Raw genomic sequence first — 16,671 nt, forward strand, 5'->3', positions numbered from 1 at the left:
GGGAGGGAGGGGGGGGAGAGAGAGAGAGAGAGAGAGAGAGAGAGAGAGAGAGAGAGAGAGAGAGAGAGAGAGAGAGAGAGAGAGAGAGAGAGAGAGAGAGAGAGAGAGAGAGAGAGAGGAGAGAGAGAGTGTGAAAGAGAAAAACACCCCACTACCCCCCCACCAAACCACTGCCGCCTCCCGGTGGAAAACCGGCCCCCGCCCAGGCGGGCGACCACTGGCTGCCTGGGCGGCGGCGCCGCGCGCTCATTGGCCGCGCGGGCTGTCAGTCAGGGGGCGGGCCGGCGCGCGCGCCGCCGCGGGCGGGGGGCGGCGGCAGATCCCGTAAGTCGGGCGGCAGCGTAATCGCTGCAGCCGCCGCCGCCGCCGCCACATTCAACAGGCAGCAGCGCCGCGGTCGCGCCGCCGGGAAAGCGAGCAGCCCGCGGCGTCCATCCGTCCTTCCGTCCGCGGGCCCTGTCAGCAGGAGTGCGGCGCCGACCGCTGCCCGGCCGGGTGACTCTGGCTTGCCGTCCTGCCCGTGCAGCGGACCTGGAGGAGCCTAGATGTTGATGGACCCGCGAAGTTAAGTTCTGGGCTCGCGCTTCCACTCCGCCGCGCCTTCCTCCCGGTTTTCGTCGGCTCGAGGCACGGACCTCGCCCCCGCAAATCTCGGACCGGCTCTTCGCACCCCCTCCCCTTTGGCCCCGTGTGGTGCGCTCGACCCCTCGGCTCTCCCGCGGCTGGGGGAGGGGTGGGGGTCACCATGGCCGAAGCGCCCCAGGTGGTGGAGATCGACCCGGACTTCGAGCCGCTGCCCCGGCCGCGCTCGTGCACCTGGCCGCTGCCCAGGCCGGAGTTTAGCCAGTCCAACTCGGCCACCTCCAGCCCGGCACCGTCGGGCGGCGCGGCCGCGAACCCCGACGCCGCCGCCGGCCTGCCCTCGGCCTCGGCGGCCGCTGTCAACGCCGACTTCATGAGCAACCTGAGCCTGCTAGAGGAGACCGGGGACTTCCAGCAGGCGCCCGGCTCCGTGGCGGCGGCCGCGGCGGCGGCGGCAGCGGTGGCGGCGGCAGCGGCCGCCGCCGCCGCCACCGGGGGGCTGTGCGGGGACTTCCAGGGCCCGGAGGCGGGCTGCCTGCACCCGGCGCCACCGCAGCCTCCGCCGCCCGGGCCGTTGTCTCAGCACCCGCCGGTGCCGCCAGCCGCCGCCGGGCCGCTCGCAGGGCAGCCGCGAAAGAGCAGCTCGTCCCGCCGTAACGCGTGGGGCAACCTGTCCTACGCCGACCTCATCACCAAGGCCATCGAGAGCTCAGCCGAGAAGCGGCTCACGCTGTCGCAGATCTACGAGTGGATGGTCAAGAGCGTGCCCTACTTCAAAGATAAGGGTGACAGCAACAGCTCGGCGGGCTGGAAGGTGAGTGGCCTCGGGGCGCACAGCCGGATAGGGAGTGAGGCGCGGGGACCTCTGCCTCCACCTGAGGTTGTGGTGGGGCAGACGAGGGGGCGGCTGTGGAAGTTGGCTTGCCCTGAAAGTGCAGGGCATGCGGGCAGCGAGTGCAGAGAGCGCGAGAAGTGGCAGATGTGAGTGGTGGGCTTGCCGGGGACCTGTCGGGGGACCGGAATAAGTGTGTGAGCGCGCTTAAGTGAGAGTTCGAGCGGGACGGGGGAGGGGGCTCACTTGGGAATTAGGGAGTGAAAAAAGTACAAGAAGTGGACATAAAAGCGGAGAGAAAAGTTCGCCAGTGAAAGGAGGAAGGGGTTTACTGGGGACTGCTCGCCCACGACCGGCGAGGACCCTGCCACTGTTCCTTTTCCTTCTGGACCTTGGGGGTGAGGGCGGCTCCTCTCCGTCTCCGCGGCGCGCGTCCCAGCAGCCTTGGACTGCGCCGCAGAGCCGTTTCCGCCGCGCTGGGCGGAGGAGGGCGCGGCGAGGCTCTTCGGGGCCCCGCCGCCCGGGGACGGAGCTGTAGGTGGAGGGGACGGACAGGTCGCGAGCCGACCCCTGGGGGCAGACAGCGCAGTTTTTGGAGGCCGGTGTGCACTTTGCTTTGTTTTGATTTTATCCGAAGTGGCCTCGAGTGCAAGGGGCCGGGCGCGCCGAGCCCGAGGTAGTGCATCCGACACGTGCGAAGAGGCGGCCACCGCCTGCGGTGCGCGGGCGCCGGGCCGCGCGGGGAGAGCTAAAGTTCAAGTGTGACCCTCGGCGGAGGCGTGGGCGGGAGCGGGAGCTGCGACGGCGAGGGAGGGGCCGCAGGCGTAGGAAGAGAGCGCCTTTAAAGGGCCAGCGCGCCCGGGCGGTGCGCCGCTCCGGGCCGGGCCGCGGGGGTGCGAGGCCAGCACTTTTCAGCGCTAGGAAATTCCCCCAAACTTGGCCTCGCTCATTGTCCGAGGTCTTTGATTGGGCTTGGAGAAGCTGCCCTGGGTGACTAGAAGTGGAGATGTGTGTACCTTTTTTCTCACTTTGCCACCTCAGTGTTACGGAGCGTGGAAGTACAGATAACGAGGGGCAAGGCGGGGGGGTCTTTGTGACAAGTGTTTTGGGGGAGTCGGAGTGGAGGTGCGCATCAAAGGAACGTGTGCTAACGTCCTGCTTCGATGGAGGACTGTAGATGAGCCTCCTCTGGTCCTTTCTGCCTTTCAGAGAGGGGAGACTCGGAGGGACTCAGGGTGGGGGCCAGGTACTTCCCTACTTGCAGGCCGAAAAGACGCGAGGGCTCTCAGGACAGGCTGTGGGCAGGCTTACCGGGGGGTCCGTTCGCCGCGCGGCCTTCTGAAGCTGACAATTTCTCACTGTCACAGGTGGAGGGATCGATACGAAAGTTTAATTGAGAACTTCTTCCTCACCCCTTATCCTGACTGTACAGCATAATAAAGATTGATCTTTGCTGCGCAATTGGTTACACCACGGTTGTTTTACATACACTGTCACGTTTGTGGTTAATGTGTGTCAAAAAGGTTAAGTTACTCATATCTTACTGAAGTTCCTGGAGAAGGAGCCAGGATTTTATTTTTTCCAAAGTGTGTTTTGGAGTAAAGGTACCACTTACAATCTCATTACTAGGCATTACATGCAGTTTTACCAAGTTTCAAAAAGCTTGGTATGTATTCTTTTAAGTCACAAAATCAGGATTGTCTGCCAAATCCAGTTTTACTTAACATTTGAATTTAAGTACTTGACTTACTCATCTTATCAACCCTGCTTGAGCTATTTATTATAAAGCGTTTGCCATTTAAAAAAAATTTTTTTTTTTTTTTTGGACATTCAAAGTACGGTGTGTACTAACACCATTCTTTTACGTCCTTGGAAATGGATACAATCTACTTCAGTTTGCTGGAGTGCCTTTCTTTAGAGATGGGGAAGGGCAGTGTTTTGGGATTATATTTAGTTTTGCCTCTCAGGGTCTTAAATCAGAGTATTCTTCTTAAACTAGGAATATAACCTAGAATTTTAAGATTTAGTGCTTTTAAAAAATAGATTTTAAGGCCAAATCAAACCCCCAACCTTTTTTATTAGGTTCTTCTAACTTTTTTCCCCAAATGCAGTTATAATTTTTTCTTTAAAAATGTACTCAAATAGCTAGAAGATCCATTAAGTGATAGTAAGAATTGTTAATATCTGTTAAGGATTGGAGGCCCAGCGGCATCTCCCAGTGGAAACCAAGTGGGGCTTTGGGAGGGAGCAGGCTGCCATTCTCAAGTGAGTGTTTCAGGTGTAATGAGAGTCCGTTGGTGCAAGTCAAATTATAGCAAGTGCATTTTCACTTTGAGTAAAAGGATATTTTAAGAAGAAAAGAAACAACTTTAAGTATTCTAACTCATAACTAGTCTTCTGGTTTGAGTTTTCATAAAAATGTGTTACTTGTTAAAACCAAGTTTCTCAGATTTGAAAGACCCTCCTGTTTTAAAGATTCACAAAAGGGACAAATTTTATTATGACTTTTAGCTTAAAAAAAAATTCGAATTCTAAAATGCAAATCAACCAAAACCTAACTGTTTTAGAACTGAGGAGAGGCTGCTTTGGAACTATTTCCTGTGATTTACTACTGGGAATTAGACTGAATCTTTAATTATACAGTTTCTTGTGCTTTAACTTCCTGGGGCCTGCCAGAGAATTTGAAAGTCATTTGCATAGGACAGAATAGTTGAAAAGCTGTTAAAGAGTTCATAAACTTCTAGTTCCTTAGACACTGGTTATATTTGTGGGATGTGCGTTTTGTATTTGTAGGGATGGTACATTACATCTGCTTTACACTTGTTTTAATATTGGCCATAACTGTCATAAGGTTACACTCAGAGTGGAAGCTAAGACTTTTGGAAAACCCAGGATCTTTTAAACCATGTACAGTATTTATAAATAGTGAAACTTCTTTTCCATGACCTGTTCTCTCCCCGCCCCCCCCCTCACACCCATAGAAAGCTTTCTAGAGCTTGGGAAGTAGTATTGTGAGCTCTGGTTCTGTGTGGGTCCCCCCTCCCCGCCTTTAATGGCAGTTTTAAGTTGACTCTTGTTTTTTGTTTCGACATTATTTGGAACACCTGGGTTAAAGAATGCTTCAACAATAAATCTTAATACATTTTAAAGAAAAGTTTAAATTGTTTTATATACCTCAGATATTCTTTATTTTGGAATAATGTTTTTTTAATTTGGCCTATGAACTGACAGTACTTTTTAAAAATTTTTTATTTTAAAATTCATATTCTGTACTTCAGGTTTGTAATCTTCAGGTGAGTGATTTAAATAGCCACAGAGTCCTTGGCACAGCGATGACAGATGTTTTCTTGCTGCATACTCATATTTGACTTAAAGAATGGCCTCTCAGTGAGGCTAACTTCTAGTTACTGAAATTACCTTAAAGTGGAAATTTCAATATATGTATTTGGGGAAGGGAGCATGAAGAGAATTAAAAATGAATAAGGGAATTATGCAGCCAAATTGATACCATATTTGCTGAAGACTGAAAAAGGTATGTGGGACTGATGTGACAGATCTTATGGCTGGCATGTTTTTTTCCAGAAATTCCAAAATCGGTGTCAGTGTCAAGTTTGAGTCCTTAATTGATGATGATAAGAATTTTATTTTTATTTTACCTGTGTTTTTGTGGCAGATCCTTGGGAGAGCTGTGGCCAGAGTGGTGACTTCTGTTTTTGATTTTTTTCCAGATTTTATTTTCTTAGAGTGGCAAATATTTGAATAGTGGAAAGAAGACATTTTTAATTCTCATGCAAACTTTATAAAAAGGTTAAAGTACATTGAGACACTCCCCCCCCTCCGCTATTACTTAGAGGCCTGTTTTTGTGCCTCTCCATCCAAGCTCCTAAACTACAATTCTGTATGATTTTCTAAGACAGCCGCTGTCTGTATTTGCCTGGAATTTCTTTGGAGAGTCTGAATTATTTGCATTTTTCTAGAACACTCTGCCCTTGGAAACTACCCAGTACCCTGGCATCATGGGAATTTAATCGCCTGCTTTTTTTTCCCCCCTGCATGTGCCATAACTTTGGGGCTTCCTGGAATCCTCTTGGAGAAGCAGTATAAACCCCATGGTGATTGGAGAGAGCAAAGGAGTGTTTAGTTGTACGGAGCATTGGAACATTGAGTGATTGAGCAGAGTGGATCTAGCCCTGCTTCTTTCAACATTGCCTTGGCCTTCATAATAACAACTTGTAGAGACTTGCCCTTGCCCCAAACCCCTGGAATCTCCCTTGGGTCAGATAACTACCTTTTCTTGGTGTGTACAAAATTCTGAAGTTAGTCTGGGCTCCTCTTCAGTTGTCAAACAGAGAAGATCAGATGAACTTGAGAAAGTGTATTATTTTGGTGTCTAAGGCTTTGTGTGTTCCAGTGGATATGCTGTACATAAATGTACTAAAGTCTGGAAGAATTCTCCCTTTTTGCTAATTCCTGATAAGGAGTAACAGAACTCATGTCAGTGGCACAGAAATTCTTTGCAGAGAATTACTGCTTGTTATCTGTGGTCTTCTAAGGAACATATGAAATGTGAAAATGCATTTTTGTACATTAGTGATTTCATATGGTTCAGTTTTTTTAAAAAACCACCCTCCCCATTGGCATCCCACTTTATTCTACTCAGTCTACCTATGGTTTGTAAATTTGTGGGTTAAGCACTGCAAATACTGAGGCTTGGTATTCTTGCCACTTGGAAGGCTTTTTTGGGATGCTTTCCTTTTTTTCTTCCCCTCTTTTTTTCTTTTTCATCCATCCTCATATACCTTTGACGTAAGCTATTAAAAAGCAAGCTAGTATTGATATTATGCCAAATAAGATTAGAAAGCTAAATTTACAATCCCTTTCCAGTTTATTTTTTAGTGAATTTTCACCTTAATGCATTACTTTAAGGACAGAAATTAAACATCTGTCCTTTATTTCAGGCTATATTTATTACAGAAAAAAAGGTGAGACAGAGCTGTGTGATGAGCTTCTGTAGCCCCCAATTTTTGGCTTCAGATGTTTGCTGAAGCTTGCAGTCTTTATGGGTCAGAAGTCACTAAGGCTGACAGGGAGTGTCTTTAAGTCTTCTCCTTTCTCAGTTTTCCATTGACCACCCCGTACATTCTTATTGGGAACTCAGTTACATTGGACTATCCTGATACCCTCCCCTCTCCCCCTTTCATCTGGCTTCTCCTCCAGTTGGTTCGCTTATCATTTCTTCTTCTGTGCTCAAACCTAAAGATACCTCAGGACAAGTTGTGGACTTTTTCTCTGGTTCCTTTATAGATAACTTACCCCCTCTATTGCCTGGTCTCCAGGCCATTAGTGTCCCACTTTCACCTCAAATTGAACACGTCGAAACCCAAGTGTGCTGTATTTCCTCTTACTCTGAGATGAGGTTCCCATCTTGAGTTCCTTGATTTGGTTAGTGGTCTAGTTAGTTAACCCTTTCCCTAGTTTTCAGACTTGGACGTCCTCTTCAGCACACTCTTCTCATGCCCCCAAGTCTGTTAGCTCTTTTTTCTTAGTCTCTTGAGACACTGACTTCCTGACTGTACCCATTCTCCTTGGTTAGGTCTCTTATTTAAGTTCTAGACCATCCTGTCCGTAGGACTTGGATCATCTTGTGCCTCTACTGGAAGTTCTGAAAATTCTGCTTAGTATGCAAAGCTCATGACTGTCCCACCAACTTCCAGTCTTGGTTCCTGCCTGAAGGCATTTTTGCCTTCTCTGTGTGGATGCCTGGTGATCTCTTAATTCATGCTGCTGTGTATTATAATTTAACTTTAATGCCTGCATGTTATATTGTCTCAGTTATATTGTAAATATGTGGTTGGGAAAGTTTTTCTTGAACCATGGATCTTTTATATTTTAGCTTTCTATGTGTTCATGATGTGATAATGTTTATATTAGTATAGCTGTAAAGATCTGTGATTATTTTCTGGAGATGGTCAAAGTATTTTTACTTTTTCTCCATTTGTTGAATGATTATTGGGTAATTGATGTAATGAATGATTACAGAATGTTGTACTAGATGTATCTGAATGATAGAAAACTGATTCAAACGTGGATCCTGTAGGGAGATGAGGTATGACATGGAAATAACTATATAGTACATGGTAGAAAGGGTTAAGTGCCTTCGGGGAAAAATAGAGTTCTGTGTTGGCTATCGAAATGGACCTTGAAAATGGGATGTTAGTCTCCAAAGATTGCATTATAATATTTTCAAATGTTCAGCAATGTTGAAAGAATTCTACATTGAACACCTGTATACCTGCCATCTAGTTTTTACTACTACCATTTTATTATACTTTATCGTGTATCTGTCCATTGGCACATCCATTTTTCTATCAGATTATTATTTTTTTTAAAGATTCCATTTATTTTGGAGAGAGAGAGAGAGAGAGCAAGCACAAGCAGAGGGAGAAGCAGGCTCCTCTCTGAGTGGGGAGCCTGACGGGCTCCATTCCAGGACCCTGGCATCATGACCTGAGCTGAAGACAGACACTTTACCGACTAAGCCACCCAGGTGCCCCCCATCAGATTATTTTTAAATTGATTTTCTAAATGATGTATTGGCATTCATAAAGGCATGAAAATAGGGGAAGCATCAGTTTCTCAGAGTAATATATGAAACCTAGGAAGTTTAAAAAGTATAGGTAGACTATTGTCAGATTGAAATTGGACTTTGTATATATTATGAAAATAATATTATAGACCAAATTTTTCTATGAAATTATATTTTTTTAACATGTAAGGAATTAATGAAAATATGGTCACATTTTTAGTTCTTAAAATTCAGTTTCTTAGAGATGCTTATGAAAATATAGAAACCCATGGAATGCAAGTGAAGCCAGTGTACTGCATTTGGTTTAAAATTCATATACAGAATTTGATAATGGAACATGGAACTTATTATATAATTGACTTAATATGAATAGTAGGCATGGGGCGCCTGGGTGGTGCAGTAGGTTAAGTGTCTGACTCTTGCTTTCAGCTGGGGTCGTGATCTGAGGAGCGATCTCAGGCTCTCAGGATTGTATCCAGCTCTCCACTGAGCAGAGTCTGCTTGGGATTCTCTTCTCCCTCTGCACCCCTTCCCCGTACCCCCCCACTAAAAAAAATAAGAAAAACATTTGAATAGTAGGTATTTACAAAGTATTTAGCTTTTTGCTTGGTCTATTAATTAAAACTAACTTAGTTTTAGGGGGTGCCTGGCTGGCTCAGTCCAGTGGAGCATACAATTCTTGATCTCAGGGTGGTGAATTTGAGCACCACCTTAGGGGCAGAGTTTATTTAAAAACAAAAACCTAACCTTCGTACTTTGTGTCCTGGGAGCAGAGTGATTTAAACAAAGCAAGCTCATTTTTTTTTTTAAGATTTTATTTATATATTAATGAAAGAGAGAACACAAGCAGTGGCAGAGGGAGAGGGAGAAGCAGACTCCCCACTGAGCAGGGAGCCCGACCTGGGGCTTGATCCCAGACTCTGGGATCATGACCCGAGCTGAAGGCAGACACCTAAACAATTGAGCCAGCCAAGCGCCCCCCCCTTTTTATTTCATTTTTATTTTATTTTATTTTATTTTATTTTTATTTTATTTTATTTATTTGACAGAGAGAGACACAGTGAGAGGGAACACAAGCAGGGGGAGTGGGAGAGGGAGAAGCAGGCTTCCTGCCAAGCAGGGAGCCCAATGCGGGACTTGATCCCAGGACCCTGGGATCATGACCTGAGCTGAAGGCAGATGCTTAACGACTGAGCCACCCAGGTACCCCCCCCTTTAAAAATATTTTATTAATTCATTTGAGAGAGTGTGAGAATGAGCAGGGGGAGGGGCAGAGAGAGAGAGAGAAAATCACCCCCCCAATCCCCCACCCCTGCTGAGCAGGAAGCAGGACATGGGCCTTGCCTCCATCCCAGGACCCATAGATAATGACCTGAGCAGAAGGCAGATGCCCAACTGACTGAGCCACCCAGGCGCCCCAGAATGCTCATTGTTATACATAATTTTTATTTTTTTTTTTTGAAAAAATTAGAAATTCTAAAGTTGGAGTTAGCAATCTCAGAATATACTTAGGGCAATTATGAGGGAAAGTTGTATTGTCTTCAAAAGATGCTTTAAAATTTAAACGTCGGTTCTAGTATTGCATTAGCTAAATACTAGAAATTCTTGATAGCTTTCTCGTAATATGTCTTTACCCACTGACCCTGGTGTAGGAATGAAGGTTATAATGAGATACTTCAGTGGATCCAGAGGAAGTTAAATTGTGATGTGCTAAACCTAAAAGTGATACCAGGCAGGCATGGAACTGAATGTATTCAGAATACTTGTGAGTGAGCCTGTCTATCATGGAGAACTTAAAGATTTATGCAATAGAAAATGTATTTGGGTATAGCAAAAGGCACAAATACACATTATTAACCATGTTAGAAATAACAAGTGTTGGAGAAACGTAGAAAGCTATTTTAGTAGTATATACATACCTGTAGTAGCAGACAACATATTATTTAAAAGGTACTTTGCTTTGGGGAGTGAGAGGGAAACAAAAAGAGCTCACTACTATAAGGTTTTATTAAATGTGTAAATTATCTTCCACGTGGGCAAAATAGCTTTCATAGCACATCACGATATCACACTTGTGAGATCAAGTGAGGTTCAGAATTACAGCTCATCTTTGGTCTTTTCATTCCATAAGTAGAGAGAGAGAGAGAGAGATGTAAAACATCTTCATCCTTTAACTTGTGTCTTATCTTGGTTCTGATTTTGAAGGAGAGAAGTGTGGAGTCTTAGCTCCTGGGAGGAGAGGCAGAGTCAATTTGTAGATCTGTGGGAGGACAGGTCATTTTTTCCAAGGTAGCCTGTCCCTTTGACGCTAAGTCACAGGAGTTCTAGAATTCTTAGGAATGGTGGATGGCACATCTCTCAAGAGAATGCCACCTCTAAAGCCTGTGGTTCATTGGTCTGCCCTGCAGTGCCTGCGACATGGCATGTGCTCTTAGCTCCAGCATCCCATACTCCTCTTAACACACTCCTGCTGGCCACATACGTGGAAGTCCCCAGGCTGCCACCTTTGTGAGTGTGACCTGGTTCCAGCATCTCTCTGTGGCTCTTTGAGACCTGAAAAGAAAATCTTTTTCTGCCTTGATTAACTTCTCATCCTAGATGATACTCGTCTTAATTACGGTGTGTTGCTTAAGTTATGAAACTGATCCTGATGCTAACTCCTGTGACTTTAGTGGCTTTGGAGATGCTGCTTAACTCCTCTGATTAAAACAGAGCTGTTAGGCAGAAGAGGGTGGGAAGAAGGGGTGGCCTGTTTTCTTTTGTTGGATTAAACACATTTCTTGGATAAGCAGATTTTTCTCAGTTGCCATTCCTCATGAATCTGGAAAATGGGTCATGGTTTTGTGAATCTCTTCTTTTATTATACCAGAGATCTGATAAACATCAGAGGTGAGAAAAAAATGTTTGTCTCTTTACAACCTGATACTGAAGTTGTTACAGAGCTGCCTTTGCACTGCTGGTGAGAGGCCTCAAGTTACTGGTTTGCTGAGTTAACAGTTTGAAAGTAGCTAAAGGAACCTGACTTCAGGAAGGGGAGGGGACCTCAGTAGTTGCATTTTATAACTGCAGTAGAAAAGTCTCAAGGAGGGTGATTAACCCTCTGAGTCTTGCTTGGACTCTAGCCAAGAGAAAGGCCTAACGAAGGAAGGAGGAAGAGGAGAACCAGCTTGGATGATGTGGGCAGATAAAGATCTTTTCAGTATCTCTCCAAGGGTTATCTGACGCCTGGGGGCACTTAGCTTTTAGCTTTGCCTCCTCAAATCCTCCTTGTGCGTACCCCCCCCCCCCCGTGTGCCAGACAGTTTTCCTTTTTTTTTAGTAGGCTCTGTGCCCACCATGGAGCTTGGACTCACAACCCCTAGTTCAAGAGTCTCATGCTCTACTGACGGAGGCAGCTGGGCGCCCCCAGTTTTCCTTTTTTAATCTAGAAAATTAGTGCTTTTCCTCTACCAGTTTCTTTTTTTTTTTTTTTAAAGATTTTATTTATTTATTAGAGAGAGAGAATGAGAGATAGAGAGCACAAGAGGGAAGAGGGTCAGAGGGAGAAGCAGACTCCCTGCTGAGCAGGGAGCCCGATGTGGGACTCGATCCCGGGACTCCAGGATCATGACCTGAGCCGAAGGCAGTCACTTAACCAACTGAGCCACCCAGGCGCCCGCCTCTACCAGTTTCATGCCCCAGAAAGCCTAACATGCAGGTGTCTTGAGAGAAGCCCCATCTTGTTGTCTAGGTGAGAAATCCCTACATACAGAATGGGAGGGTCTTTATCTTTTCAGTGGTGGGGAGGGTAAGAGTGAAAAGGGCTTACCCTGCATTTTGTATTTGAAAAGAAATGCGTTTGGATTTCAAATCCAATTTGAAGAGAGAAATTATAATGAATTATATAATTCCTAGGGTTGTAAATATTATGTGTCCTTCAAAGCTTGAAAACAAAATAACCACATAAATATTTGGGAATGGTCTATACAAGTAAATTATCAAATACCTTAGACAGTTTGGTTGCTTGGAAGCAAGGTCAAAGGAAATGGTTTGCATATGGTTTAGCTAGAGGCTCTTATTCTGGCAGATTCTTGAGGTAGTGACATTCAAAATGTGGATTTTATTGTACTATTTTGACATGAAAGGAATTTTTTTCCCTGTTGTTCTCCGTATAACCTTAAATGTAGGGTTGCATCAGGATAAATGCATCAAGATAGGTACCTTCAGGCACCCTAACTTTGTTTTGGAGATGATGTAGTTTCTTGAATTTGTGACTTGTAATTTGCAGAATCATCAGTTTGTCACACCAGTGAAGTTTCAGTGTCAGGTTCAGCCCACCATACTGTGATTTGAATGTAGGAGAAACCCAACTACCTTAAGGCAAGTGTTACATCACCTGCTTGCATCTGGGGACCTCTCTTTCTCAGTCTGTGGGGCCAGCTCTGAAGGGGGGGAGAGGGGAACTTGCAGAACTTGTAAATATCAACTAAGGTTGTTTGTGTACTGGGTGCCAAGCTAATTGCATCTCTCTAAATTTGAATGTAAACCTTTTCTCTCAGGATGGGTAGATATGCATGCCATCATGAAATTTACATGCAATGAATGTGAAAGCTTCCTGTGGACCATCCTGCTGACTTTTATGTAATCTATGGGGCTAAATTGGTCTCTCCTTCCTCTTTACTGTCCCATTATAACGTTTGCATATGCCGAATGTGAAAGATTCCTATACTTCTGTTACCTATGTGCCTCAAATGGTTTCTTGAACCTCTTAGAATTCATGAAATAGAATTGATTATATATGGCCTAGAATAATGTCTATTATGTGTATTTGCATTAACAGGCAGACTTTCAGATTATAACACTTATTTTTTTGAGGGGGTGATATATAATACTGATTTCAAACACAGTATTTGATGGCTTTACATTTTAGAGATCACCAAATGATTTTCTTTCTTTCTTTTTAAAGATTTTATTTATTTATTTGACAGAGAGAGAGGTAGCGAGAGCAGGAACACAAGCAACGGGGAGTGGGAGAGGGAGAAGCAGGCTCCCTCACGCAGAGCAGGGACCCCGATGTGGGGCTCGATCCCAGGACCCCGGGATCATGACCTGAGCCGAAGGCAGACACATAACGACCCAGGTGCCCCACCAAATGGTTTTCATTGCTATTTTCTCTTCTGAAGTATTGGGGAAAATTAAAAAATAAATGCTAAGGAAAGGTATTAGGGTTAAAAATTCCTGTAATTAGATATGTTTTGATGTGATTTTACTTTTTTTTTTTTTTTTTTTTTGGTTCTGTAATGGGTACTTCCTCAGCTGTGATCACTCTGCTTTGTAGTAGCACTGTAATATTATATCCTAGTATTTCTGGGATATTTCTTTAAGGTGCTTTATATTTCTCAAAATGCCATTTTGATATCTTTGAATAGTTATACAGAGGACATACTTGAAAAAAAACAAAACAAAACACAAAGAAGCAGATTTAGGATTACCAAAATAGAAATTTAGAATCATGGTTGCCATGGCTTTCAGAATTACCCTGCTCACACTTTGGTGTGTAGTTGGGTCCCCTGTATTTGAGGGCTAGTCCCCACGCCATCTGTTTCTATTTTTTCAGAGATTGACCTTCTTCATGATCTTTTTAGCCTGTGGTGTCTAACTCAGAAGTAAGTATTCTGGAGTCATCTTTTCAGGTTAGTTGGGTTTCAAGCCATTTAATAAGTAGTTTGAGTATTAAAGTTTGTGTCATTGCATTCCTTAGTGTGATTGCTTTATTTTTGCTTTATTTTGAGCTAAAGGTAGAGGATGTGGGAGAGAGACATAGAATAAAATGGAGAGAGTATTATATTGATACATATGTAGCTCACATTTATGCTGTTCATTCTGCTCCACAAACTGGGAGGGTGCATGTTTGAAAGTCAATTTCAGAATTCATTACTATTCAATTGCATGACTTATAAATTGTATTTCTAAGAAAAAAAATTAAAATAATGACTATTGTGCTGTGTGTTTCTGTTGAACGATGAATGATCTTGGGTTATATCAGATGCTGAATTTATTCATAGAAAGATCCTACTTAATTTCTTTTGTGATGAAATTATGGAGACATTTTAATCAAAGACCAGTTGTTGATGGCTATGATTCTTAGACTAACCATGACTTCCGTCTGTGTTTGTATAAAAGGCAAGAAGAGAAAAAAGGAAAACACATGCAGTCACGGAAGTCAAGGGCTGAGATCATTCTCCTGCGATTGACAGCTCAGGGCCTCCAGTTAAGCCTCATTCACACTTCCCACCCCCATTTGTGTTTCAAATAACTTTTAAAGAGGACTGGGAGAAAGAAGTAAAGATGTCAGAGGCATAAAATGAAAAACTTTGAACATCTCAGATTCTAAGATACTGCATCATAGGAATTCCTTTCCTTACTAATTTCAAATGGGGAGCCCTCCCTTAGTCACATGCCCTAGTAAGCTGAGACTGTTTCAGGGACTCACTTAAATAAAAAAATGACATTGAATTTTATTAAGCAAACTTTGGAGTCTATGACTTGCCTTTTGCACAAAAGCTCATCTCTCCTGGTGAGGGTCGTCTGCTCCCTCAGGCTATTTTGTTACTCTGGCTTGAAACAAGTTAGCAGCCACTTTCCTGCAGACCTTCACAGGGCTGTCCCATCAGGGGCCCACTGATAAGAGCATAATGACTTGTTAGACTACATTTATTTTGCAGATGAACTTGAATGTCACCAGGACAGCACACTGGGTGTAGGCTTAAAAACTTTTGAATTTACTGCTTCTTCCATCTTTCATCAGGTTATAGCTTTTGGATTTATAGTTATTCGTTCTAGCTATAAATACATTAATAGCATTTTTCTTTGGCCAAATATGGGGCATGACCTTTGACATCCTGCCTGGCTGTGCCTGGGAATTTGACATCCTTCAATTTAGATGGAATTCCCTTGCTTTGTTTCCTGTGATAGTGTGGGGAATACACATTTTGGCTCTTTCAAACAGAGGTGGAGGAAGACAGGAAAAAAATAAAATTGGACAGCACAAAGTGGGTCTTAATTATTTCTGCTGGGTGTGGTTCAAAACTGGCACGCTCTTTATAGGAGTCTGAGCCTACGAAATTGTTTAGTGTGGAATATTAAGAAAATAATGATATTTAGTTTTATTGTCTTTGATCTGGGTTTAATTTTTGACTAGTTAGACATTTTAGGATCTTTGAACGCTTGTATTTATAGGAGAAAGAAAATCTGTCTTTCTGTGATGCTTTTATGTCCTAACTATGCTATCAACAGCAGAGAAAGCTTCAAAAGGGAACCTATGGCTCCTCTCCCGAGTGGAGAGTGTTTTAAAGTTTACATGTGTGATTGTTTCCTGAACCACCGTTAGTCAGAACCACCATCAAAAATTATCCCCTCTGAATTGTCATCAAATTCAGTATCTAAAATTTGATGAGGTAGAGAGAAATGTTGAAGCCAGACTTTTGCAGTGTTTCCCTTTTTAAGAGTCACAAAAGTCCACTTTTGCCTTAAGTGCTTTAAACAGAAAATCATGATCTGTTTATGACACCCTCCCTGACCCCCTCCCCCCATTAATAGGCTTGCTATTTGTTCATTAATTTTCTCATTTCCCATCTAAGGCTGATACCTGGGGTAGATTAGTTAAAAATGTGGGATGTAGGGAGTCTTTCTGATCTGTTCTCAATTATTCACCAAATGAAGAATGCCACATAATTTTCTGAGCTTTTGAGGGCACAGATCTGAATGGCTTATATTAAATGGGTCTTTTTGATCATCTCCTACTCCCCCCTCCTTACTTTTTCATTTCCTCTTTGCTTGCTTTCTCATTTTCAGCCCCCTAGTTTATTCAATTTGAATTAATTTCTCCAACCTATTAAGGTAAATCGGGTGAGAAGTTTCTTCAAAGGTTATTGCTGGTTACTGGTACATTTTTACTTCATTACAACAACCCAGTTGTATTAATTACTGCCATTGGAAATGGTCACTAAATTATTAATAGATCTAATGCCATTCATAAGTATTTACAAGTAGAAGATTTAATGTCTGACAAATTGTGTAGGAATTATGTCAAAGTGTTTGCACTCTCATTTATTTCCTAGTTCTTGAATTTTGGCTTGGGCTTTCAAGTTTCTTAAACTTTGTATAATGAAGGTATGAAGAATCATGGAGACTATTTTATTTTATTTTATTTTTAAGTAATCTCTACACCTAATGTGGGGCTCAAACTCCCAACCCCGAGATCAGGAGTCACATGCTCCACCCATGGAGCCAGCCAGGCTCCCCTGAAGTTTTATTTTGAACAAATTTTATAACTATCACCTGGTACAGAAGCCTCTCCTTGGCCATTTGGGGATTTTGAGAATCTATTACTTCCCACACTGCTGTAAGGTTTATTTCTATATTGAGCCTAGGTGTTTCCCTATAACTGCCCCCTCCCCTGCCCCTGGCTTGCTTCTGGTTCTGGATTTGGGAGCTACCTTGAATTAGCTTAATTTATTTTCCCTTCAGGTACATGAAGCCAATTCCTATAATTATTCTTTTCCCAGCTAACCCATCCTAACTCTTTAATAAGCCTTTCAGAGGGACTTAGATTTCTTTCTTCTGCTTGCTTTCTTTTCTTTTCTTTTCTTTCTTTCTTTCTTTCTTTCTTTCTTTCTTTCTTTCTTTCTTT

The 16,671-nt window shown here is 43.7% G+C and overlaps 1 protein-coding gene across 1 annotated transcript in view; it reads left to right on the plus strand.

Moving 5' to 3' along the window:
- Window positions 1-324: 324 nt before the first annotated feature.
- FOXO1 (forkhead box O1) overlaps window positions 325-16,671 on the plus strand; it is a 91,224-nt gene continuing 74,877 nt past the window's right edge. Inside the window, exon 1 of the mRNA XM_025874991.2 lies at window positions 325-1,396. Coding sequence (XP_025730776.1) covers window positions 746-1,396 — 651 coding nt within the window. The 5' untranslated portion in view covers window positions 325-745. The remainder of the gene's footprint in view (window positions 1,397-16,671) is intronic.

The sequence above is a fragment of the Callorhinus ursinus genome, unplaced genomic scaffold (genome assembly GCF_003265705.2).
Source record: "Callorhinus ursinus isolate GAN/ISIS: 27379988/994484 unplaced genomic scaffold, GSC_fseal_2.0 scaffold7, whole genome shotgun sequence".
Classification (NCBI taxonomy): domain Eukaryota; kingdom Metazoa; phylum Chordata; class Mammalia; order Carnivora; family Otariidae; genus Callorhinus; species Callorhinus ursinus.